Source organism: Mchenga conophoros, linkage group LG3 (genome assembly GCF_057382185.1).
Source record: "Mchenga conophoros isolate Kocher_MC1m ecotype Shallow Benthic linkage group LG3, M_conophoros_male_GT1.1, whole genome shotgun sequence".
NCBI lineage: Eukaryota > Metazoa > Chordata > Actinopteri > Cichliformes > Cichlidae > Mchenga > Mchenga conophoros.
Window position 1 is genome coordinate 68162452 of NC_140528.1, and position 22944 is coordinate 68185395.

The 22944-nt window shown below is 43.4% G+C and overlaps 3 protein-coding genes across 6 annotated transcripts; all 3 read right to left on the reverse strand.

The window, feature by feature from the left end:
• Positions 1-14: 14 nt before the first annotated feature.
• On the reverse strand, positions 15-9511 carry LOC146580237 (uncharacterized). 4 transcript variants are annotated; one of them, XM_085266867.1, is made up of 4 exons: positions 9351-9511; positions 1986-2149; positions 1813-1901; positions 15-764 (listed from the first exon to the last, which is right to left on the reverse strand). In XM_085266867.1, exons 1-4 carry the CDS (start codon positions 9509-9511, stop codon positions 111-113), a joined length of 1068 nt encoding a protein of 355 aa, XP_085122993.1. In that variant the 3' UTR covers positions 15-110. The 4 variants fall into 4 exon arrangements, with proteins under 4 accessions (XP_085122993.1, XP_085122990.1, XP_085122992.1 ...); XM_085266864.1 differs by lacking the exon at positions 9351-9511 and adding an exon at positions 2790-2900; XM_085266866.1 differs by lacking the exon at positions 9351-9511 and adding an exon at positions 2193-2312 and having other exon boundaries at positions 1986-2103.
• A 1918-nt stretch (positions 9512-11429) lies between these two features.
• On the reverse strand, positions 11430-16438 carry LOC146580238 (uncharacterized). The gene is made up of 17 exons (XM_085266852.1): positions 16255-16438; positions 16111-16166; positions 15947-16033; positions 15679-15806; positions 15455-15592; positions 14720-14788; positions 14478-14648; positions 14310-14406; positions 14022-14230; positions 13126-13485; positions 12851-12971; positions 12574-12779; positions 12365-12482; positions 12118-12290; positions 11951-12042; positions 11747-11865; positions 11430-11671 (listed from the first exon to the last, which is right to left on the reverse strand). Exons 1-17 carry the CDS (start codon positions 16269-16271, stop codon positions 11529-11531), a joined length of 2304 nt encoding a protein of 767 aa, XP_085122978.1. The 5' UTR covers positions 16272-16438; the 3' UTR covers positions 11430-11528.
• A 2351-nt stretch (positions 16439-18789) lies between these two features.
• LOC146580239 (uncharacterized) lies at positions 18790-22740 on the reverse strand. The gene is made up of 19 exons (XM_085266851.1): positions 22587-22740; positions 22452-22504; positions 22280-22369; positions 22080-22207; positions 21842-21982; positions 21687-21749; positions 21429-21590; positions 21254-21350; positions 20935-21149; positions 20677-20827; positions 20403-20611; positions 20211-20328; positions 19936-20141; positions 19727-19844; positions 19478-19650; positions 19327-19409; positions 19139-19257; positions 18946-19065; positions 18790-18876 (listed from the first exon to the last, which is right to left on the reverse strand). Exons 1-19 carry the CDS (start codon positions 22607-22609, stop codon positions 18833-18835), a joined length of 2313 nt encoding a protein of 770 aa, XP_085122977.1. The 5' UTR covers positions 22610-22740; the 3' UTR covers positions 18790-18832.
• Positions 22741-22944: the final 204 nt, after the last annotated feature.

The following is a 22944-nucleotide window of genomic DNA, read 5'->3' on the forward strand; positions in this document are numbered from 1 at the left end:
GAACATTATAAAGTTCTCGTCTGTCAGAGGAACCTGTGCAAAATCCAAAACTGGGTAAAGTGCAAATACAATGCTCAAACACAAGAGCCGAGAACATAAATATTGAGCAGTCACTGTGTGATATCAACATCCATAAGGCTCAGGAGCACGTCCACGGCATCGCCCTCCAAATCTGAGAGCCTCTGTTCCTTTGCTTCCATAAACCCTTCAAAGACACTCACTTTGCTCTTGATCACTGGGGATGTCTTCAGGGGAACAGCGCTACTTCCTAATGCAAGTGGAGCTTCAGCTTCCTGGTGTGTTTGAGGGCTTGGGCATAGCAGAGGACCGGGAGGAGTGTTTGCTGTTTCATTTCGGTTTTGGGCCTTCAACAAGTCAACATAATTTAGTTTTAATTGACTCGAGAGAGTGTCAGCGACTTCAAGCTCTGCATCTGACCAAACCGTTCCCTCTATCAGTGCACCACGAGCAGGTTTGTACCCCTCCTCACCATCCTTGGCACAAGGATGACTGAGGTTTGAGTCATCGTCCATTTGGTAGTGCAGTTTCAGCAGGTTAGTAACGGCCTGGTCCTCTTCCTGTGTAAGCTGGAGGACAACCTGCCTTGGCTGCACCTGAGGGTGAATGGTTTGTGTTCTCCAAGTGGGGCTACCCAGATCTCTAGTGGGGTGTGGTCCTGATCTGAATGGGTCTGGGCGGTTTGGTGGGGCCAGGCAGGCGGACATGATGGGTCGTGGCGTGTTGAGCTGCAAGCAATCAAATACCTGAGAGAAATGAGATGAAAGAAAGAACAGCTGTGTGTCGCTCCAAAAACAACACATCATTTGTTCCCATTCCTTTTGCACCTTTCACTGAATCAAGTAGTGATAACTCGGACAGGCATCAAATAGTATTTTGGCACCAGGGTGTCCTTAAAAGAGAGGACACCCTGGAAAATTAGCAAGTGGAGCATGAAATAGCAAGAGTCAGGCCTGAAAAAACTATCTACAGCAGATGAACAATATCTGAACCTCGTGTCTTTAAGAATCAGGCGATAAACATCCAACAAAGACATAACACACATCTACTGTTCACTGAAGCATCATCAGAAATGGCCTAAGTGGAAGGCTGGCTGTCAAGAAGCCATTCATAATGAAGAGAAACGGATAAAACGGAAGAACTGCACTGATGGAGGGATGAATCCAATGTGAAACTTTCAGTTCAAATTGTTAATAATGCGAGGAGAGAGGTACGACAATAAGTGTCTACAGCCATTTGTAAAACATGGTGGAAGCCTGTCATGCAGTCGCATCACAATACACCAGCACAAAAACTGACTGAACGACTCAAAGAGCAACTAAAAGAAAACACAATTATCATGAAGCGTTTGATGTGTGCATTTTTCTATGTGGCCTAAATGAACACTGTTATTAAAACGCTGACACACTGGACTCTTTCCTGTAACCACACAGCGATTATGAAATCTGATTTATATGATAAGTTAATTTCCACAGGATGGTACTTCAGTTTGTGGATGCATTGAGTAGAGGACGATGGGTAAACAGAGGTGGAGGCAAAATGTAGTTTACAAAAGACCAACAATATTTTTCAAAGTTATCTGAGAGTGAAGTCTTGATGACAGACTCTGACGGAGCATTTAGTTATACTTAAGCTGTGGTATTGTTGTGTGGGACTCTGGCCCCTGGAAAGCCATACAAGTCTTTATTTGGGCATGCAGGAACTAATCCTTAGAAAATGAATGAGTATGAAAAATGGAGCTTCTCCACAACAGTGTGTTTTGTTGGTGCAATTATGAAATGGTCTCTCACTCACCTTTAACCCACTGAGTCTATTGGGGATCCTCCTGCCACAGCACATGGTGGGGTCAGTGTAGAAGAACTCTGCGGGCGTGGTGGGGTGAGCTGGGGAGAAATCAGGGAGTCCTCTCAGAGGTTGAGCAGCTGGATGAAGCTCCCCTTGAGCCGGTTTAGGTAAAAGTGACTCACCTGTTTGAGCGTTTTCTTGACTGTGGCGTGGGAGGCCTGCGGCCCTGTACAGCGGCAGGAAGGAGGGGTGGTACAGGGTCCTGTTGGACAGAGGGGGCAGGACCGTCTTCCTGGGTGTCTGATGGAGGACGGACGATGAAATCACCACCGCTGACCCGCAGGACCTGCGCATGCAGTCCAAGTGAGCTAAAGAGTGATGTCACTCACCGATAAATGCTCCTCGCTGTTCATGGTGGTTCAGCTGTGTTGCTCGAGAGGTAAGGGTAGCATCTAACTACTAACTACTCATAAACTTGTTTATGCTCCGTTAAAAGAAGTCGGGGTAGCGACACCTGCTGACTGACGTATGAAACGCAGTGTGACTGCATATATGTATTTCCGGTCATGCTCTTATTCATATTTGTAAAAATTAAAATTAAAAAATGATCCGGAGAAAAAAAAAGTCAATGTCTCTAATAAAGTGATTAAATTCACATTTTTAATCAAATGGTACAAGAAACCATGCAGTGCATGACTTACAGCAATTAATCAGGCCGACGTCCTCTTAGATAGTTTAGAGTTCCAAAAAATGGCAGGCTTTTTTGCAATATAAACGCATGAGTCGCTTTATTAGGTTCACAAATGGACCACCCCATGTTGTGTAGCTTCCCGGATTTTATACTTATTGGGCTACATACTTCTTTATTATGAAGGCTATACGGTGCATAAATCAAAATTCACATGTTTTATGTAACTGAAATGTTTAATTATCTGGGCTAAAGAAAATAAAGTTATAGACCATTTCTATGAAACGTGTATACTTACTGCATTTGGTATACACACACACAGCAGATTACAGGGATGTAACACCAGCATGTGTAAAAACACGGCTTTGATTTTGCTACCCCATTTGATTTCCACGCTATGTTCGGGAAAATTTCTCTAGATCCACACCTGTGCACCCCATGTGCTTCACTTGTGTCAAGCCAGCCTCCAATTCGAGACTTGCAGTCAAGCCAGCCTCCAGTTTGTTTTACGTTCCCTGTGTATTCAAAGTATTACGGGAATGGATGTGGAAACCGGATTTCAAAATAAAAGCCAACTTCGAGTGAATTAACAGATATGTTAAGAACATAATAACATATAATTTAGGCTTCTTTTTTTTTTTTACAAACTCTAATGTTAGATCTATATGACACAGCCTTGTACCCTAATTGTGCCCTGTCACTGTCAAGGCCATCTTATTTTGGATTTTGTTAAGGTTCGGTCGAGTTAGGGAAGAGAAGAAAGCAAGCCCAAGTCGAAGTAGGTGTCAAAAATAGTGATCTTTATTACACTCTGTGCACAAGAGTGGGAAAAGACAATTTGCAATCGAATCCTCTCGTCAACTGAAGCATCAGTCTCCTTATATTGCCTTTATGACATCACAGTTGGATCTTTACTGGAAATGATCTCAAATGATAACAATTCCCCGCCTATCCCAAAGTTTTCCCTTATATAGACATCAACTGCTACTCTTAAGAGAAAAACAAGTGTGTATTACATTGTGCATTTTGTGAAAGTGTATTTATCAGAAAAACTGTCCTCAGATGACCCTCCTATTATTACTAAGTGTGTAGGTGACCGTGCGTGTGTTACATAAGTGCGTGCATGTAAGCAGAGATCGGCGTACGTGCAAAATTACACGCAGGCCTGCCAGGGCCCAACAGGACTCGTGGGTCTGTATGGTGTGACTGCTCTGCTCTAACGTGCAACAACTTTATATAAACAGTCAGTGCGGATTAATATAAACAGTCAGTGTACATTAATATTTGCTCAAAGTAACACAGATGTAATTAAAAGATTATACTGTCAACAGATTCAACAATGGTAAAGGAATAATCAATGATAACTGATTGTGAGAATACAAAATAAAATATCTCCTGCTCACACTCCTCCTCTTTGGCCTTTTGAAAAAAGGCCAACATTTAAAGATATTGTGTCACTCCTCCGTCCAGGCGGCTTCTCGCAACGGCATCATATGTTCCGGACCAGCTGACCCAGCTGAACCAGAAGCTATGGCCCTGCTCACCAGATTACCCAACACCTGCCTCACCAGAGGAATGAGACAACACCCGATCAGCAACAAACCTAGAAAAACTAGAAGAGAAAACATGGCAGACATAAACAATCCCTTATATTGCCCAAAAACAGATGTGAACCAATCTCCCAGCCTTGAGTTCACGCCTGATTGCTCATGCATGGTTCTAGATAACGTTTTCAAATTTTCCAGCGCCCGCGTGACTGTTCCGTCCGGAGCTGTATTGTTGGGAATAAAGGTGCAACATAAATCTCCGAACATCGCGCACACGCCTCCCTTCTCGGCCAATAACATGTCCAGCGCCATGCGATTTTGGATTCCCATTAACGACGTCGGACCTAATTGTTCTGCAAGACCTTCCACCGCGTCCCTGGTGAGATTAGAGAGTCTCAACACATTATAATGAACATAATTAATGCGATCAACATTTTTATTTGGAGTCACCCACAGAAACACACTTTCAAACCCGGCCGCTATCTGATCAACTAACTTATACTCATCTGGAACTCCTCGGGGAACCCCTATTGAGTCTATCCAGGTTGGCGAGTCCCGTCTTGGATCATACTTGTGGATAGCTCCTGTGGCTCTCCTCCGTCTGGCTGTAGACACATTCGCACCTTGCTGTGGAATTGTCTCTAGCCTACTGCCCATGAGCATCAAAGGTGCAGCTAAGCGCACCAAAGCACACGTTCCCACACTCCCCAAGGGAACCTGCACCAAAAGGGTGTACTCCCCACAATAATAATATAGCCCACCTCTCGCCCAGGTGCCTATAATTGTGCTTGGGTCACTTACATCATTGGTAGTCCTACCTGTAATTGTCCTCTGGCACCAGCTTGGATTAATCCTTCCTAGCCTAAATCTCACTCTGTCTGTAGAAAACTCAAAACATGTATAATTATCTCGTTTTGGTGTGAATGAACCTGGTTGTGTGCGTTTATCAATTGGCGGATATAAACCTGACAAAGTGGTGCAGTTACCTGTGTCCACCGCCTCTCTAGTTAATCTCAACATGCAATTATATCCCCACTCATCCTCTGGATACAGAGGAGCGGGTTCAGTAAACAAATGTGGTCGAGCGGTAGCACAAGCAACACAATCAACCACTTTCTGCTCCTTAGCATTTTGAGCCACCCAATCTAACCAAAGATTCCTATCTCCAAAACCTGTGGCACGCTCTATCAACTCCTGAGGTTTTAACCTAGTATAATCAGTGGCAACAAACCATTTTTCTTCTGGATCCTTGTAAGTTACTGTCTCTACGGGATCTGTTTGCACCGTGAGATTCAGTGCTGAGTCATTTCCCAGCGGTTTAGCCCTGGGATTAAATAAATTCACCCGAATTAACCCGAATGGATCTGTCCCTACTTTATCTACCCCTACTACTAAATAAAACGCACCTCCATCAAACCCAGGTTCAGGGAGTTCACTCCATGGTCCTAGGGAAAGAGTAATAGGGTTATTTGTAACAGAATAATCTCTCTGAATAGCTATTCCTTCAAGGGCCGGTGGCACCGTTGGCTGCCATCCTACTCCTGTCCACGCGACCACATCCTGCCAAGAACACCACTGATCCGTTACATAGGTGTAGATGTCACTATCCCATGATGGGCCCCACACCGACTTAGGGTAACACATCATTGGATGATAACAAACCCACACATTATATGTTCTCCAGCTATTCCCGTCACCCGAGCATTTAATTACCTCACACAAATCGAATGTGAACGCTGTTGTAGATCCATTAACATACCCAAACTCGACTCCGCCACTGGCTTTGAGACACCCATCATCCCCACCTGAACCAACCGCACGCTTGACTTTTTTCGACGATTTGATCGGTTCGGGCTCAGGAGCGGATAGACCTCTGTGTCTGGGCAATTCACCTGTCTGCCAAAAAACAAAGAAACACGTTATAACACTTATTAACCCCAACACCCCCGTTATTTTCCAATTTTCCCACAATTTCATGATGACTGTTCCCAGGCTCGTTTACTTTTACTCTATACTAAAAGATAAGGTTACAAAAAGAGTATAAGGTTATGAGTATAAAAATATGCGAATAACATACAAAACTATTACGATTCCTTCAAACTATCAAATACTTTAGACTAGAGCCCTAGCCTATTTAAGAGCCTGTACTGGATTCCTCCTTGGCGCGTGACGCTCCTCTCCTTTCTCCGCCTCACTCAGGTAGACTACTGAGGAGGACCGTAGCACAGGGGGAACGAGTATTATTCTGGCTCTATGTTCCCTCCTGCGTCGATTGGGTGGAAGCTAGCTCCAACAAACTCTCGTCCGCGACTGCACACTGAGACCAATGGAACCAGGTCTCCCCTTTCCCCTTTAGACGGACAGCACTGGTGGTTCGGGCAATTACTTCGAAAGGTCCGGTCCACCTTGGGTCTCTCCACTTTCGCTTAATGACCTTCAGCCACACCGCCTTGGCATCGGGGATGGACCTGTCCTCCGCTTTCACCCCTTCTCCAACCTGTTGTGTGAAACTAGACACAAGAGCTTTTAATTCTTTCCAACATTCAATATGTTTTCTATTACTTTTTACACTTTCTTCCGCCGGAACTGTTGTCCATGGACCTGGAAACTGTCGTCCTGTCAACAGCTCATATGGTGTGAAACCTGTGGATTGATTAACACAACATCTTATTATCATCAATGCAACTGGCAGGGCCGCTACCCAATTTAGCCCCGTGTGAGCTGAAATCTTAGCAATTTTATTCTTCAGATTTAGATTCATTCTTTCTACCTTTCCCTGCGACTGGGGGTGATATACTGTGCCAAATCTATGTTGTAACCCCAGCTTCTGTTCTACCTCTGCCAAATCTTTGTTTTTGAAATGAGTCCCATTGTCGGACCTAATCCGCTTAGGGAAACCATGCCGGGGGATGTAATGATTGATTAAACACTTAATCACACTTTTTGCATCCTCCCTCTTGGTAGGCCATGCCTCAGGCCAACCCGTCAAAGCATCTACACTTACCAGTAGATATCGAACTCCTCCTGGACCTGGATCAATCATGTCAGTGAAGTCAATGACAATCTCTTCACCTGGTCTCTCTGGAATGGGGAACTTACCTGCCTCTGGTTTAATCACTGGCTTCGGATTGTGCTTCCCACAGATCAGACACGTCCTAGCCTTTTCCTTGATCATATCCTTCAAAAAGGGATGCCACCAATGGCACAGATGTCTCCCCATCTGGGCGACACCTACATGTCCAAGGCCGTGCGCTTCAGCAATCTTCTGTTTTGCCAAGTTGGCTGTCAACACTGGTCGACCGTCAGGTCCTCGCCAGAGACCTCCTTCTTCCCAGGCTCCTCGACTCTTCCAGATCCCTTTCTCTTCTGGGGCAGCCTCCCCTTGGGCCTTCCTGGCCTCCTCTAGCATGTTAACTCCTGATTCTTCTTCCACCGTTATTTGTACCATCTGTCGTGATGCTTTATAACCCGCTGCCTCTTTTGCAGCTCGATCGGCTTCCTGATTTCCTTTGGCCATCAGGCCGGTGCCTGAGGAGTGGCCTTTGCATTTTATGATGCTCACCTCCTCTGGATCTCCCAAGGCCTGCTCAAGTTCCTCCATTTCCTTTTTGTGGCAGATTGGTGCGTTATCTGCTGTCCTGAATCCTGCTCTTCTCCATTGGGCGAGCTCCACATGAGCTGCTCCAAAAGCATAAGCTGAGTCCGTGTAAATGTTGACTCTTTTTCCTTTTGCAAGTCTCAAAGCTCGACTTAGAGCAATTACTTCTGCTCTTTGGGCTGACTGCTGCCCTTCAAGTCTTCCAGCCTCCTTCACTTCAAATGCAGCCCCTTTTCTGCAAACTACCGCGTAGCCTGCTTTTAATCCTTCATTGTCCCTGTAGCAGCATCCATCAGTGAACCAATCTTCAGCTCCTGTCAGAGGTTCTGCTTTCAAGTCTTCTCTTATCTTCTCGTCCACTTCAGCTCTCTTTGCGCAGTCATGAGGTTCTCCTCCTGACTCCATTAAATCTGCCATGTTAATTCCTTCATGTGTGAAAGTCAAGTTAGGAGCGTCTAAAACTCTACACACTCTCTGTTGTGTAAGAGGTGTCATGGTGAAGGCTTGTGAGTTAACATATGCCACCACACTGTGGGTGGTCAGCACCTTCAACGGATGGTCCCTCACTATATGTGCTGTCTTTTGTATAATTTTTGACACCCCAATGGCATGCTGAGTGCATCTCGGGTGCCTTGTCTCTAATGAATTCAGCCTGATGCTGACGTACATAAGTACATCTCTTCCTCCCCCTTTTTTCTGAAACAACACCCCATTAGCTATCCCGTGTGTTTCAGAAACATCAAGATAGAAGGGTTGTTCGTAATTCGGGATAGCAAGATCAGCCGATCTAGATAAGTCCTGTTTTAATGCAATAAATGCCGACTCAGTGGCCGATGTCCATGGCAGTTCAGCCTTAAGATTTCTGACACCTGTCGTTTTTACCAAATCCCTCAACAGGGCTGTTTTGCCTGCATAATTTGGAATGAAGTGCCGGATAATCAATGATAACTGATTGTGAGAATACAAAATAAAATATCTCCTGCTCACAATTTCAAAGTAAAAGCCCTGTGAATCTTCATTTTTGAACTACTCTTTCAATGACTTAATAATGCTCTTAAAAGCAAAAGTCGTATTTCCAAATACTATTTGAACTTTATATCAACACTTTCCAACCACAGTCTTTTTCACAGTAATACCATATCAATATCAAGTCAGTCTGATTTTGCCTTTCATAGTAACGGCCCTTTGAAATTGCCGATATTTGATTTAATCTTCTAACGATTCAAAATGCTCTAAAATGAAAAATTCTTGTTTCCACAGGGTAATTCCACCTTAGATCAACAGTATACAGCCCCACAGTGATACCATATCAATATCAAGTCATTCTGATTATGCCTTCCAAAATAAAAGACTTTTTAAATTGTCCATAATTGACCTACCTTTCAGTGATTTCAAAATGCTCTAAAATGGAAATTTCCTGTTTCCACAGGGTAATTCCACTCCAGATCAACAGTATACAACCTCACGATGTTACCATATCAATATCAAGACATTCTGATTTTGCTTTCAAAAATAAAAGCATTTTCAAACTGCCCATATCTGACTTGATCCTGGAACAATTTCAAAATGCTCTAAAATGGAAAATTCCTGTTTCCACAGGGTAATTCCACTTTAGATCAACAGTATACAGCCCCACAGTGATACCATATCAATATCAAGTCATTCTGATTTTGCCTTCCACAGTAAAAGCCTTTTCAAATTGTCCACAATTGACCTACCTTTCAGTGATTTCATCCATCCATCCATTCGCTTATCCTTTTCAGGGTCGCGGGGGGCGCTGGAGCCTATCCCAGCTGTCATAGGGCGAAAGGCGGGGTACACCCTGGACAGGTCGCCAGTCTGTCGCAGGGCTAACACACAGGGACAGACAACCATTTGCACTCACATTCACTCGTAGTGACAATTTGGATTAATCAATTAACCTATCCCCACAAGCTGCATGTCTTCGGACGGTGGGAGGAAGCCGGAGTACCCGGAGAGAACCCACGCAAACACGGGGAGAACATGCAAACTCCACACAGAAAGACCCCGGCCTGATGGTGGAATTGAACTCAGGACCTTCTTGCTGTGCGGCAACAGTGCTAACCACCGTGCCACCGTGCTGCCGACATTTTTAAAACATTCTGAAATAATTGAAAGAGTATATCACATATGGACAAATTCGACGGGCCATTAATTTGAAAGGCGAAATCAGACCAACATGAAATTTACATGGTTTTACTGTCGGGTTGGATACTGTTGATCTAAAGTGGAATTATCCTGTGGAAACAGCATCTTTCAATTTAAGAGCATTTTGAAATCGTTAAAAGAGTACGTCGTCTACGGGCAATTTGAAAATACTTTTATTTTGGAAGGCAAAATCAGAGTGACTTGATCTTAACATCGTATCTCTGTGGGGTTGTATACTGTTGATCTAAAGTGGAATTGTCCTGTTGAAACATGAATTTTTCATTTAAGAGCATTTTGAAATCGTTAAAAGAGTAGGTCGTATATGGGCAATTTGAAAAGGCTTTTATTTTGGAAAGCAAAATCAGAATGACTTGATATTGATATGGTATCACTGTGGGGTTGTATACTGTTGATCTGAGGTGGAATTACCCTGTGGAAACAGGAATTTTCCATTTTAGAGCATTTTGAAATCACTGAAAGGTAGGTCAATTGTGGACAATTTGAAAAGGCTTTTATTTTGGAAGGCATAATCAGAATGACTTGATATTGATATGGTATCACTGTGAAAAAGACTGGTTGGAAAGTGTTGATATAAAGTTCAAATAGTATTTGGAAATACGACTTTTGCTTTTAAGAGCATTATTAAGTCATTGAAAGAGTAGTTCAAAAATGAAGATTCACAGGGCTTTTACTTTGAAATCCAAAATAAGATGGCCTTGATAGTGACAGGGCACAATTAGGGTACAAGGCTATGTCATATAGATCTAACATTAGAGTTTGTTTAAAAAAAATAAATTAATTAATTAAAAAAGCCTAAATTATATGTTATGTTCTTAACATATCTGTTAATTCACTCGAAGTTGGCTTTTATTTTGAAATCCGGTTTCCACATCCATTCCCGTAATACTTTGAATACACAGGGAACGTAAAACAAACTGGAGGCTGGCTTGACTGCAAGTCTCGAATTGGAGGCTGGCTTGACACCAGTTCTGCTTCAAGGTTGGACTTGTGCATTTAGAGACACTCCTCTACATACCTTGGTTGTAACTGATGGTTACTAGAATTATTGATGCCTTCTTATCAACTTGAAGCAGTCCGACCTCTCTCCTCTGAGACTTTCAGCGAGAGAACCCTGCTTCTCACTGAATTCTCTTTAATACCAGTCGCTTAAACCCTACGGATAGTTGTGTGATACAATCCCAATAAATCAGCAGTTTCTGAAGCAGACCAGCACCATGCCATGTTCAAATGAATTTAAATCACCTGTCCTCATTCTGTTGCTCAGTTTAAACTATCATGCTGACCTTGTTTACATGTCCAAATGCTTTCATGTGACTGGCTGACTGAGGTACACTTCTCGCTGAAGTGTACTAGTCTGTAAGTTCACTACCTGTGCATTCTACTTTCCCAAGCTTCTCACTCTTTAATATATTTAGACCAAGATTCAAGTTTTCCTGAATATTTAGGGTAAGAAAAAAAAAATTAAACATTGGAGAGCCATAGTCATTTCTACCCCTTTATGACCATGAGTTCCTTACAATGAAATCTCGACACTCTTACATCCTGTGTCAGAAACAGTCAAAAATGATGCCAAGTACACAGTAGTAAAGCTCTACGAGACAAATAATTTCAAAGTCAGCTTTAATGCAGTTGTCCTATTTAAAATACAACTTTGTGACTTTAAGCTCCTGAAAGGGGATCACCAAAAAGTGATATTTATCAGTTAGCCACCTGCAAGATTGTGAACCCTAGAAACTCGAAAGTATCGAGCAGATGGACGAACACCAGGTACAAACACAACAGGTTGTGTGTGTCTTGGGGTGCTTTGAAGTGCAGCAGTGGGCTTTCTGGTGGGACGTTGCAATCCTAGAAACAGATAAAAAATAAATTAGATTTTGAAAAAGAAAGCATAATTTCCAGCAGGTGAATAAGTTACTGTACCTGCTGTGGGCTGCACTGTGCGGATGATTTTACCAACTCCAACTGTGTCAGACACAAATCTGTACATTGTAAAGAGTTGATGGAGACTAGATAGAGGATATGTACACTGCACGATCACCCTGGGAGACAAGGACAGCCTTCAATGTCATGGATCGATGCAGGTGGGGGAAAGAAAAATGAACAGGAAAGTTTTGAGATTCATACCTCTCAGTGGCATCACTAGAAACCAAGTCCATATTCTGGTCATTCTTGTTGTAGAAGATCTCATTTTGATAAGTCACGTAATCCTTTCCAAGCTGAAGAAAAAGTACAAAGTGAGGGCAAAGCAGCACAGGGAGAGGATGCCACAAATCAGTAAACTCAGCTTTTACCTCAAATATGAATCCACAGCTGTTGACTGGAAAAGAAAAGAGGGCCCTGGTGCCATTCATATCTTTAGGCCCACAGGAGTTGTCCATGAGGCTCATTCTTAATGTTCTCCCTCCACCTGAGACTACCGGAGGCAGGTTTGCCACCACAGTCATCATCCCATCAGTCGAACACACTGCATAAACAGATGCATTTTAGCATGATGGGTAACTGAGACCATCTGCGATAATAAAGCTTGGATGCACTTACTGATGAATTCTTTGGGATTGAACAGGCAGGTCTTAACTGTGGACGTCTGGACTTCTGATGTTTCACGAACTCTCACAAGGATCTCAAAAGTTCCTGAGAATCCCTTCAAAGTGACGTCCTGCCAAACACATGCAGCACTTCTACATTTAAACACAATTCAAGCCTATTAAGAACAAACTGATCATGCCAACAGCATTTCCCTCGTCTACCTGGTATTTATACCCATGAGTGGCAAGTGGCACATCAAGCTGCAGACTCTGGCTGTCATTACTGAAGATGTAGCCACGCCGGTCTGCCAGGTCTGAGGTTAGCACGTCTAACCCGATGGTTAACTCCCACAAGTAGTCAAAAGGCTGACGGTTCAGCTTGAAGCGTATCCCGGACTCAGAGCACACTGCGTCAAAGGCTGGAGGTGCTGTCGGATACAAGCTTGTTAACCATTCTTAAAGCTTTTGCCAATATTGAGTAAATTATCAAATAACTTACAGACATCTGTGAACAGTGCCACAATGGATGCCAAGTGGTAATAAGAGTCGTTTCCAGGTAGCACAGCCAGCGTGTAGTTAATATCCAGCATAAACTGAAGAACTGCATCTTCTATAAAGAACTATGAAAGAAAACAAATTCACTAAGATGAGCAGGATTTAAGCCATCATGTTGTGAATATTAATATTTATTTCAAACATAGGCAACAAGTGTTTATATCAAAACAAAATCAAAGAGTCATCGTTTTCACAAGGGCGTGGTGGTGGCAGGGTTACCTTCTGTTTGACAACAGGGTCGTGGAACAGCACCTTCAGTGTGTAGCCATGGGTGCCGTTGGGGTGAAGAACTTCAGTGACTTTGTAGGTGCTCGTATTTGTAAATGGCAACGTAAAGTCTCGTTCATTCAACTGGATAGAAACTAACATGACATCTTCAGGAACATCGCCGAGATAGATGGTGAACATCTGTTCTTCAAGGACTGTTTGATTACGAGTGAAAACCGTGCAGGGCAACAGGGGAGTGACCAGAGTCCTGCGAAACTGGAGCATGGTATCGACATAGTCACGATCTACTGAGATCTGCTCCACGGAGAGGTCGAAGGCATAAAACTCATAGAGGCTCCCAATAACAAAGCTCTGAAAGACAAACATGCAGTTTGCATGACTTCAATCTTTACCATTAGATAAGCTGCTAGTCTGACTGAAATATGTTTCACAGAGGATGTAATACAAGATAAATTAGTCACATGGCCACAAAGACCAACATCTCGAGTAAAAATAGGATAACAATCTCTGTTCTGGCTTGGATTGCAGTCACTCCGAAATGTTGCAATGAATCCGCTCATCAGCTCATCTGTGATTAAACTGAACATTATTCAGGAATATCGCCTGTTTGCAATCTGCTTTCTAAAGCGGGAGTCATCGCTGGCCTACTTCCCGTCTTTCAAAAGGCAAGATTACAGAATGCACACAGTTACAACAAATGGGGTTGTGCCGAGCTCTCCAGTTTTTCCCTAGTTTGGAGAATTATTCAAGTTATTAAATGCTTAAACGAGCCATCCCTGTGCATCAATTGAACATTTTAACAAGCAGCCTCAGAGCAATCCAAAAGCTACACTTAACATGCACTGCAAAATTTGTATGATCCTCAGATTAAATATTCATCCTCTGACCTTCCTGTGTCCTCCTTCAGCATTATAAGGGATGCCGATATGGACTGTGCCTTTGTGCTTCTCAACAATGTAACCCCTCTTCTCTGCAATTAGCTGCTCCATGGCATCCCCGTTCAGTCCAATCCTGATCTGTGTGCCACCGACACTCGGGTACAGCGCCTCTGGAGTCTTCCACATCATATAGCCCCCGTCATCAAAGTAACCTTCATCTGTTAAGAGGAACAACATTGCAAGTCCACCTGATCCTAAGCAGAAAGTCACTAAAATGACATAAAGGCAGATACTGACACATTGAGCAAGCAGCCAAGAGGTCGACCATAAGGACAACCCAGTTTTGTCTGGAGAACACAGTTGCATACACTGCCTCCACTGGAACATCCTCCACCTGCAGAGAAACGCATGTAAGCCTTGCTTTGCGTCAATGGTTCAAATGCAGATTCTGAATCTGTGGTTTACCTCAGTGCTCAGTGAGTCGGGTTGTCCATAGGGCGTTCGAAACAGAAGTCTTCCATCCCTCGAGTCAAACGTATAGCCCCGCTTCCGTGCTTGTGACACATTCATGGACGGCATCTGCTCCTCCGGTCTTTGAAAAGTCACCTGCCAGTCTGAAGAAGTGGTGCTGCGTACCTGGAGGAAATGTACAAGTCTTAAGACAGTTTGCTTCCTGAGTGAGAGATTTACACGAGTGTAAGACTTACAGCTCTGACTGCATTCTTGTTGTGTCTGATTGGGACAATCGGACAGGTAACATCACTCCTCACAGACACCTGCACAGAATTCACCAAATTACAGGGTGTAAGATTTTCACCACTAGATTATGAGTGAGTGCAGACTGCAGTCAACCACATTCTGTTTTCTTACCCTCTTCCTATTCAAGTGTATAATCCTAGCTACGGTGGCTGCTATAGAACAGACATGTTTTAGTCAGCCAAGAGATCAAAAACATTACATGTAATCCATAAAGGCCACTGCCAGCTGGGATGCAGATCCACACATCCAGTTTGCCACTTTCTGTGGAATGCCATCAGTCCACTGCATACCTCAGCTATCAATGCCAAGTGAGAAGCAGCCACCTTTACTCACACAGACTGCAAAACTAAACTAGCCTGATACAAGTCAGTGAAGCACCTTATTTTAAAAGTTCTGACTTCAGTTCAGAAGGTGAGGAAGATTGTGACATTTTATTACGGTGTGGGTGGCATTGTCCTTCATGTGTATGTCTTTAGTGACTGCAACCCATTCTCAGAGGGGGGAAAAATGCAAACCTGCTGCTGTGTATTTTTAATTGATTAATTATAAGAACATGTTTTTTGGGGGAAATGCAAATATAGATTCATGTATATTTATCAGTTCAGTATTCATTTTGTCCTCTATTTTTTAAAAAAAGCCTCAAAATTACTGACTACATTTAAAAATAAAAAATCCAAATTTACCTCCATGTAGTTCATCTCACAGGTAACCTCTCTGTGAGACCATTGGAGAGATAAAGTACAGGTCTTGTTCAGTGCATAGCTGGCCTTCTTTCCCTTATGTGTAGCGATCAAGTTAAAATTAAAGGAGAACATATCATCCTGAAATACACAGAAGAGAAAATTTATCAAAGCCTTCTCTCTTTACGCAGCAGCACATTTTTGCTTATTTGACTGCTTGCACATACTTTGTTGTCAGTGTGGCAGCTGAAATAAGAAGCTCTGAGCTCCACGTGGCCCAGGAGAGGGAGAGCACTCACGGTATAGCCACACTTTGCAGCATACTGTTCAGTGATGGCATACACTCCTGTTCGATCTTTACAAAAAGAAGATAACCTCAGTCATGCAGCTCCGTAGTGGCCAGAATTATCAGACGAAAGAAGCTTTTTATAAAAAAAAAAAAAAAAAAAAAAAAAATGCTCCAATGCAGAAGGGAAGCTTTTAAGGGGAACTTACCCACAGCCTCAAAGCGAAGTTCCTTTCCAGTGAAGGAGAGATCAACAGCTATCATAAAATAACGCTCACGACACTCCATATGAACTCCTGCATGAACAAAGCAAGTTTTAAGTACAGATTACCAGCATTTTTAAAATCACACTCCCTAATCACATGCATGTTACCATCCGTGATGAGATCACAAATTGCAGCTGAGCACACGGAGAGGAGAAAGGCCACACTGCAACACAAAGGGACATGTGACAGAAAACCTAACTGGAAATTAACTTCATAAATAAACTTGATGATTTCCCACTAAGGCAGCTTACCTAAACTTAAATGCCATACCCTCTGATGTTGGCAGGGTCTAAAGCCAGCCTGAGAGCTAGCAAACTACACTTCTAACCAACACAAGCTCAAGTGAATCACGTGTTTGGGATATCCAAACCACAGCAGCAGTAGTCTGTGTGAGCTCAGTTGCGTTTGACCCCTGAAATTAAAAGTTCACTTTTAGCATCAGCTGCAAGTGATTTAAAGATGAGTTGATTATTCAAAGGCTGCACCTGTGAGTGTAACTCTGAGAGCCTCTGATTGGCCAGTGACACTACCAGAATATAAGTACTGATAAGCTTCAGGCTTCTTCCCTAGCCTGACGCAGGGTTTCCAGTGCACTTTAGGTGCTACTGATAAAGTTGCAAAGGTTCTTGAGCTTAATGTTTGGCCCTTCTGTATGTGTGTGCAATTTCAAACTGTGATATTCCCATTGATAAATACTTTAAAGTGCACTGAAGCATAAATCTGCAGTCATTTGTGCATATGTCTGGATCTTATATTTCTTTTTTTGGATTTCATTTTCAAATCTTGTGGAAATCCTCAGTGGATCACAAGTTGAAGTTCAATCACAGGATTGGAGTAAGGTTCTTGCAGCACCCTCTGGTGGACAAGGGAGGAACTGCACCACATTTTTTCACACTGTAATGCAGGGGTCCCCAATCCCAGTACACGAGGGCCGGTGTCCCTGCAGGTTTTAGATGTGTCCTTGATCCATCACAGCTGATTTACATGGACAAATTACCTTCTCAACATGTCTTGAAGTTCTCCAGAGGACTGGTAATGAACTAATCATGTGATTTAGGTGTGTTGGCCCAGGGTGAGATCTAAATCCTGCAGGGACACCGGCCCTCGCGGACTGGGATTGGGGACCCCTGCTGTAATGTAATAAATATGCAATGAAGTGTTTCAGAAGTAGATCGTATGGTTGTTAGGTTCCACCTCTCGATAAAAAGTCTAGTCTACTAAATATGTGCAACAAAAATAAAACGGATGGTATACATGCAAAATTTGGATTGGAAAAAAAAAAAAAAGGCAAGTGAAGAATAAACATTTAGTGCATCATGGGAAGCCCTCGAGAGCCAATGCCTATTGCAACATAACTAAGGGGGAATCCTGAGCCACCCAATCCAACCCTAACTATACACCTTGGAACCTAATCTTAAAAGCAGAGAGGGTGTCTGTCTCCAGAATCCTCACAAGAGCGGCCTGACAGCTGAAGGCTCTGCCTCCCATTCTACTTTTAAATAGCAGGAACCATATGTAAACCAGCAGTCAGAGCAACGTGCTTTATTGGGGTGAAACGGTACGATGAGGTCTTTAAGATGGGCCTGACCTTTAGATTTTAAATTCAATTCTGTATTCAACAGGGTGGTACAGAAACCTCTTACCTGAATTTGGAAGCAGGAAATTATTTCATCCAAGTCTGTCTTAAAGACATGCCTGCAGTTTGTCTCATCTGGCTTCCATGCCCTTTAATAAAACTGGTCATAAATAACTACCTCAACTTGTCAACTGAGTGGATCATTAAAACCAGAGTTTGCATTTCCAGTACTGGTTTTGGTTGATATCCCAGCTGGCTTCAGTGCTCTTCATAAAGCTACTGTAGTTCATGGAATATCTATAGATGAGAAGCATTGTTGACCTAAAGATGACAACACCAAGTTTTGATTGTTTAAGCAAAAGTCCAATTTATATTTTGTCATGATTACAGTAAACTGATGTCATTGATATGGAACAAGTTAAAGCCAATGTTGTGAGGTCAGCAAATCAAGTATTTAGTGTTTACACAGCTTGTTCCAGCTTTGCAATGAGCCATTTGAACACTGCTTTAAAGTTCCCAGAATTAAATGCTTTAAGATCAGATGTTAGTAGCAAAGAACCTTGAGTAGCTTTATAGAAGCCAGGCCATTTCCCTATGAGTTTCACCTGGTCATACAAAGACTTCTTAAGATCCTGAGGCCCATGTTACAGTAATTCTGACACAGAGTCCCAGTTTCAGCAAACGTGCTCTAGTGTGAACGTTCATGGCCCTCAAAGCGGCCTGCATGTGCAAAAGACACATAACGCCGTTTACCGAAGTACAAATGGCAGCTACAGAGCTAGGTGTTGTTGCAGCAGTCTAATTTCTGCACAGTCTGTCGAATTTTGACAAATTAGAGGAGGAAGGACACTGAATGGGAGGGGTGAGCCCGTGCTTTAGCAATGGCCTTGTTTGCAGCAGTGGATCCTACCTCTGTGCAGAGGTTAGTCTTCTCCGACATTGATATTTGGCATCTGTCACGTAAAAGACAGCTTTAATGCAATATGACCAGTCAAACAGCTGTCACTTTCTAAAACACCAAATATGTACCGGATTCGGTACCACATATGAAAGTGACCTGGTCGGATTTGAAAAGACTGGATTTGTGTTGTTCAAACTGTCATACCATGATCGGATATGGGTCGCATAGGGTCAAAGTCAGATTTGATGCGCTTTCGCCTGCAGTGTGAACATAGCTTAAGTGACAAACTGACAAGAATGGATCACATGCTTCATTTAAGTCTTTATTACAAAATAGTGTAAGTCTTAGTTCTTTAAATGACAGTAAATACATTTACTTGTGAAGATTCCTTTAGTCCTGTGGAGAGAAATACAATTTAGACACTTCCAATGCTGGCAAATTCTGTGGTTTAAAAGTTGTGCAGACCTTTGTTTGAGAGATTCTTTAAGAAGCTTGACACTTTGATGTACTTTGCAGAAGGCTGGTAACGAGGTCGTACGGTCACTGATCTCCTGGTGGATGCACTAGTGGGATCCACTGCGGGACCTAGAGTACGAACATAATTTAACTTAACATTTTCAGTGACACCGATAGGCTGTTTAATTGTTAAACCACCCACCTTCAATGATGCGGTTAGAATGCACAATACGACCAACGCCAACTGTGTCAGACTCAAACTTGTATGCCGAGAAGAGGGCATGCAATCCAGCCACAGTATATGTGCACTGCAGCAACACTCTGGAATACAAGTTACATTTTAGTAGTCGAATGGTGAAAACCCAAGTAGTTGAGGGTGAGGATGCATACCTGTTTTTACTGCTCAGATTTTCTGGATTTCTCACAGAGCTGAAGATTATCTCATTTCTATAGGTCACAGAGTCCCTGCCCAGCTAAGTAAAATAAAAGCATTTTAATATATGGTACAAATGACACATAAAAGATAACATTTGCTCATTACCATGATTATAGCTCCACAGTCATTAACAGCAAAAGAAAAGAGAGCCCTGGTGCCATCTGCATCTTTAGGCCGACAGGATTTGTCCCTGAGGCTGGTTTCAGCTGGGCTCCCTCCACTTGGGATTGGCAGAGACAAGTTAGCCACCACGTTCACCTTCCCATTGGTCGAACACACTGCACAGACAATTGAATTTTAACATGGTGGGTAACTCCGAGACTGTCTGCAATAGTCAAGACTGGATGCACTTACTGATGAATTCTTTGGGACTGAACAGGCAGGTTTTAACTGTGGACGTCTGGACTTCTGATGTTTCACGAACTCTCACAAGGATCTCAAAAGTTCCTGAGAATCCCTTCAAAGTGACGTCCTGCCAAACACATGCAGCACTTCTACATTTAAACACAATTCAAGCCTATTAAGAACAAACTGATCATGCCAACAGCATTTCCCTCATCTACCTGGTATTTAAACCCATTCGTGAATAGCGGCACATCAAGCCGCAGGCTCTGGCTGTCATTACTGAAGATGTAGCCACGCCGGTCTGCCAGGTCTGAGGTTAGCACGTCCGAGCCGATGGCAAGCTCCCAAAAGTAATCAAAAGGGCGATGGTCCAGCTTAAAGTGTATGCTGGACTCCGAACAGTTGGCATCAAAGACAGGAGGCGCTGTTGGATACAGGATTATTTAATACCATTTCATGCTTGAGCCAAAGACTGAACAGGTTCAAGACTTACAGACACGAGTTAGAGCTGTGACTGTCGTTTCATGATAGTAAGGCTCATTTCCAGGCTGAACAGCCAGTGTGTAGTTGACATTCAGGATGTGCTGCATTGCCACAGCTTTTCTGGAGAACTAACAGGAAACATTTTAAGAACCAGTATGAAATACAGGGGGGGGGGGGGGGGTGTTTTAATCCCAAAGATTACCTGCAGTTTGACAATAGGATCATCAAAAAGCACCGTCAGTGTGTATCCATGGGTGCCGTTGGGGTGGAGAACTTCAGTGACCTTGTAGGTGCTCGTATTTGTAAGTGGCAAAGTAAAGTCTCGTCCATTCAGCTGAATAGAAACTAACACCACGTCTTCAGGGACACCGCCGAGATAGATGGTGAATGAGCGCTCTCTTGCAAGAGTTTCTGAAACAAAAAGCCCATCAGAATATGACCACAGCGATGTGATGCAGTGCATTAGATACACTTACGATTTTCAGTGAAAATGTGGCATCGCAGCAGGGGAGTGACTATAATCCTGTGAAAACGAAGCCTGGCTGCAATCTCAGCCTCGTCGACTGAGATCTGCTCCAAGTAGAGATGAAAAACGTAGTATTCGTAGAGGTCTCGAGACACAAAGCTCTGCAAGAGAGTCAGACTATGTCACTAATATTTCATCTTAACCTGAAAGCTCTGCTGTGATTAGAAGACCTGCCGAGTCCAAGTCTACAGCTCTAGTGCCTTCTTACCTTCCTGTATCCTCCTTCAGCTTTGTAAGGAATACTGACTTGCAGGGTGGTGTTAACCTTCTCCACGGTGTAGCCCCTCTCCTCTGCAACTTTCTTCTCCACAAGTTTCCCATTGGCTCCAATGCTGACCTCAGTCTCATTTAAGGGAGACACCAGACTGTGGAGCAGCTCAGAAGTCTCCCAAATCATATAGCCACCGTCATATGACCCATTATCTGTGGACACGCCATTATCGTTTCCTTATAAGTATTTGGGTTAAAAAAAACAAACAAAAAAAACCCAAAAGCACCCCCCCCAAAACACCAGGATTAATACTGACGCATCGAGCAAGCAGCCAACAGATCGACCACAAGGACAACCCAGCTTTGCCTCGAGAACAGGACTGCATGGACCACCTCTACTGGAACGCCATTCACCTGGAAAAACACAAAATTGGAAGTTTTACATAAGCCGGGAATAAGATAATCAACCTTTACAGTTTCTCATCCCTTTACCTCAGTGCTGAAAGAATGGGGTTGCTCATACGGTGTCCGAAACACAAGCCTCTCATCTGTGAGAGCAAACACGTAACCCAGCTTCCGAGCTTCAGAGAGGTTCATGGGCAGAAACTGATCCTCTGCTCTTTGAAACATCACCTTCCAATCTGAGTAAAGGGCCTAAGAGGAAATATTTCAAGAGAAGCCCACCCAAATTTGTAATTTTAGCTGTGCATAAACATTAGGTTTGGCAGTTGCACTTAAGGTGAAACATACGGGTTTGAAAGCAGAATCGCCGTTTTCCACATACGGACACGTTGCTTCACTCCTCACCGACACCTGCAGGAAATCCAGGATTATAAGAGAGCTCAAGGAGTTCCCTGGATAAAAAAAAAAAAAAAAAAAATGCTACAGGTTGAATCCAAGCTTACTTCCATGTAGTTGACCTCACAGGTAACCTCTCGAGGAGACCACGGGAGTGACAGAGTGCAGGTCTTGTTCAGCGCATATGTGGCCTGCTTGCCTCCACGTGTTACAATCAGGTTGAAGTTGAACGTGAACACTTCATCATCCTGTGTAAGCGCATGGGAACACCAGGTTGCCATCACAGAGAACAGACAACACTTAACGTGCAGTAATTAAGTCTGGATAAATTGCGTTGGGGCATACTGCATCATTAGTATGGCAGCTGAAGTAAGAGGCTCTGAGCTCCACGTGGCCGAGAACTGGGAGAAGACTGATGGTGTATCCACACTCTGCCGCGTACTCCTCGGTGATGGAGTGTACGCCTGTGCTGTCTGGGCGACAAGCCAGAGGTTAGTGAGATTTAACATGCACCAGGATGGAGTTACAGCCAGTCAGAGACTCACCGACAGCCTCAAAGCGAGGTTTATCCCCAGCAAAGGAGAGACCAACAGCTATCATGAAGTAACGCTCACGACACTCCATTTGAAGAACTCCTGCATGATTAAAGGTTTTAGAGATTGCTTTTGCATTGCTTTTCACAGCTGCTCTTACGAGAAGCAAACATTTAAAGCTCACCGCTGGGAATATCACGCGTTGAAGCTGTCCGCAGCGACAGGAGAAAGAGCACTCTGTAAGATAAAACGGATTTAAGTCTCATGGAAGAAAGCTGCTTGAGGAGCAACTCATAAACTGGTGTGGAAAACACCTTACCCAAGGCAAAAACAAAAGGCCATAGCCACTGATCTGTTGGTAGTGTCTAAAACTAGCCTGGATGCTAGCTAACCAACACAAGCTCAACTGTCGCGTTGCATATCCTGGTCACACTGGCACCATGCAGTGCTGAAACCCAAACCAGCTTTTATTACCACACCAGCCGGGCAACCGCTACACCCCCATGTGTAGCCTGTTAGAAATCAAGCCGTCTTTCAATCAGCAGTCATGGCAGCACAGGTGTTGCCAATAACAACACCAAGAGTCCTTCACTTGTGACCATAGTGATACGAAGCTTCATGGTATGGGAGCTTTTTTTTTTAATATATCATCCATAAATCAACGTTTCAGGTTGTCA

What these genes read in the sequence shown, in the direction of transcription:
- LOC146580237 (XM_085266867.1), bottom strand. Translation starts at nt 9,511, where the DNA reads ATGGTTGTCTGTCCCTGTGTGTTAGCCCTGCGACAGACTGGCGACCTG. An exon ending in ATGAAATCACTGAAAGGTAG is followed by an intron (nt 2,150 to 9,350) that starts GTCAATTGTGGA and finishes CTGCATGCGCAG; the next exon opens with GTCCTGCGGGTCAGCGGTGG. An exon ending in ATAGACTCAGTGGGTTAAAG is followed by an intron (nt 765 to 1,812) that starts GTGAGTGAGAGA and finishes CATTTCTCTCAG; the next exon opens with GTATTTGATTGCTTGCAGCT.
- LOC146580238 (XM_085266852.1), bottom strand. An exon ending in ACCCTGTTGTCAAACAGAAG is followed by an intron (nt 12,972 to 13,125) that starts GTAACCCTGCCA and finishes TTTCTTTCATAG; the next exon opens with TTCTTTATAGAAGATGCAGT. An exon ending in GCTGTGGATTCATATTTGAG is followed by an intron (nt 12,043 to 12,117) that starts GTAAAAGCTGAG and finishes CTTTTTCTTCAG; the next exon opens with CTTGGAAAGGATTACGTGAC.
- LOC146580239 (XM_085266851.1), bottom strand. Translation starts at nt 22,609, where the DNA reads ATGGCCTTTTGTTTTTGCCTTGG. An exon ending in ATCCTATTGTCAAACTGCAG is followed by an intron (nt 20,329 to 20,402) that starts GTAATCTTTGGG and finishes GTTTCCTGTTAG; the next exon opens with TTCTCCAGAAAAGCTGTGGC. An exon ending in AAAGAATCTCTCAAACAAAG is followed by an intron (nt 18,877 to 18,945) that starts GTCTGCACAACT and finishes TTCTCTCCACAG; the next exon opens with GACTAAAGGAATCTTCACAA.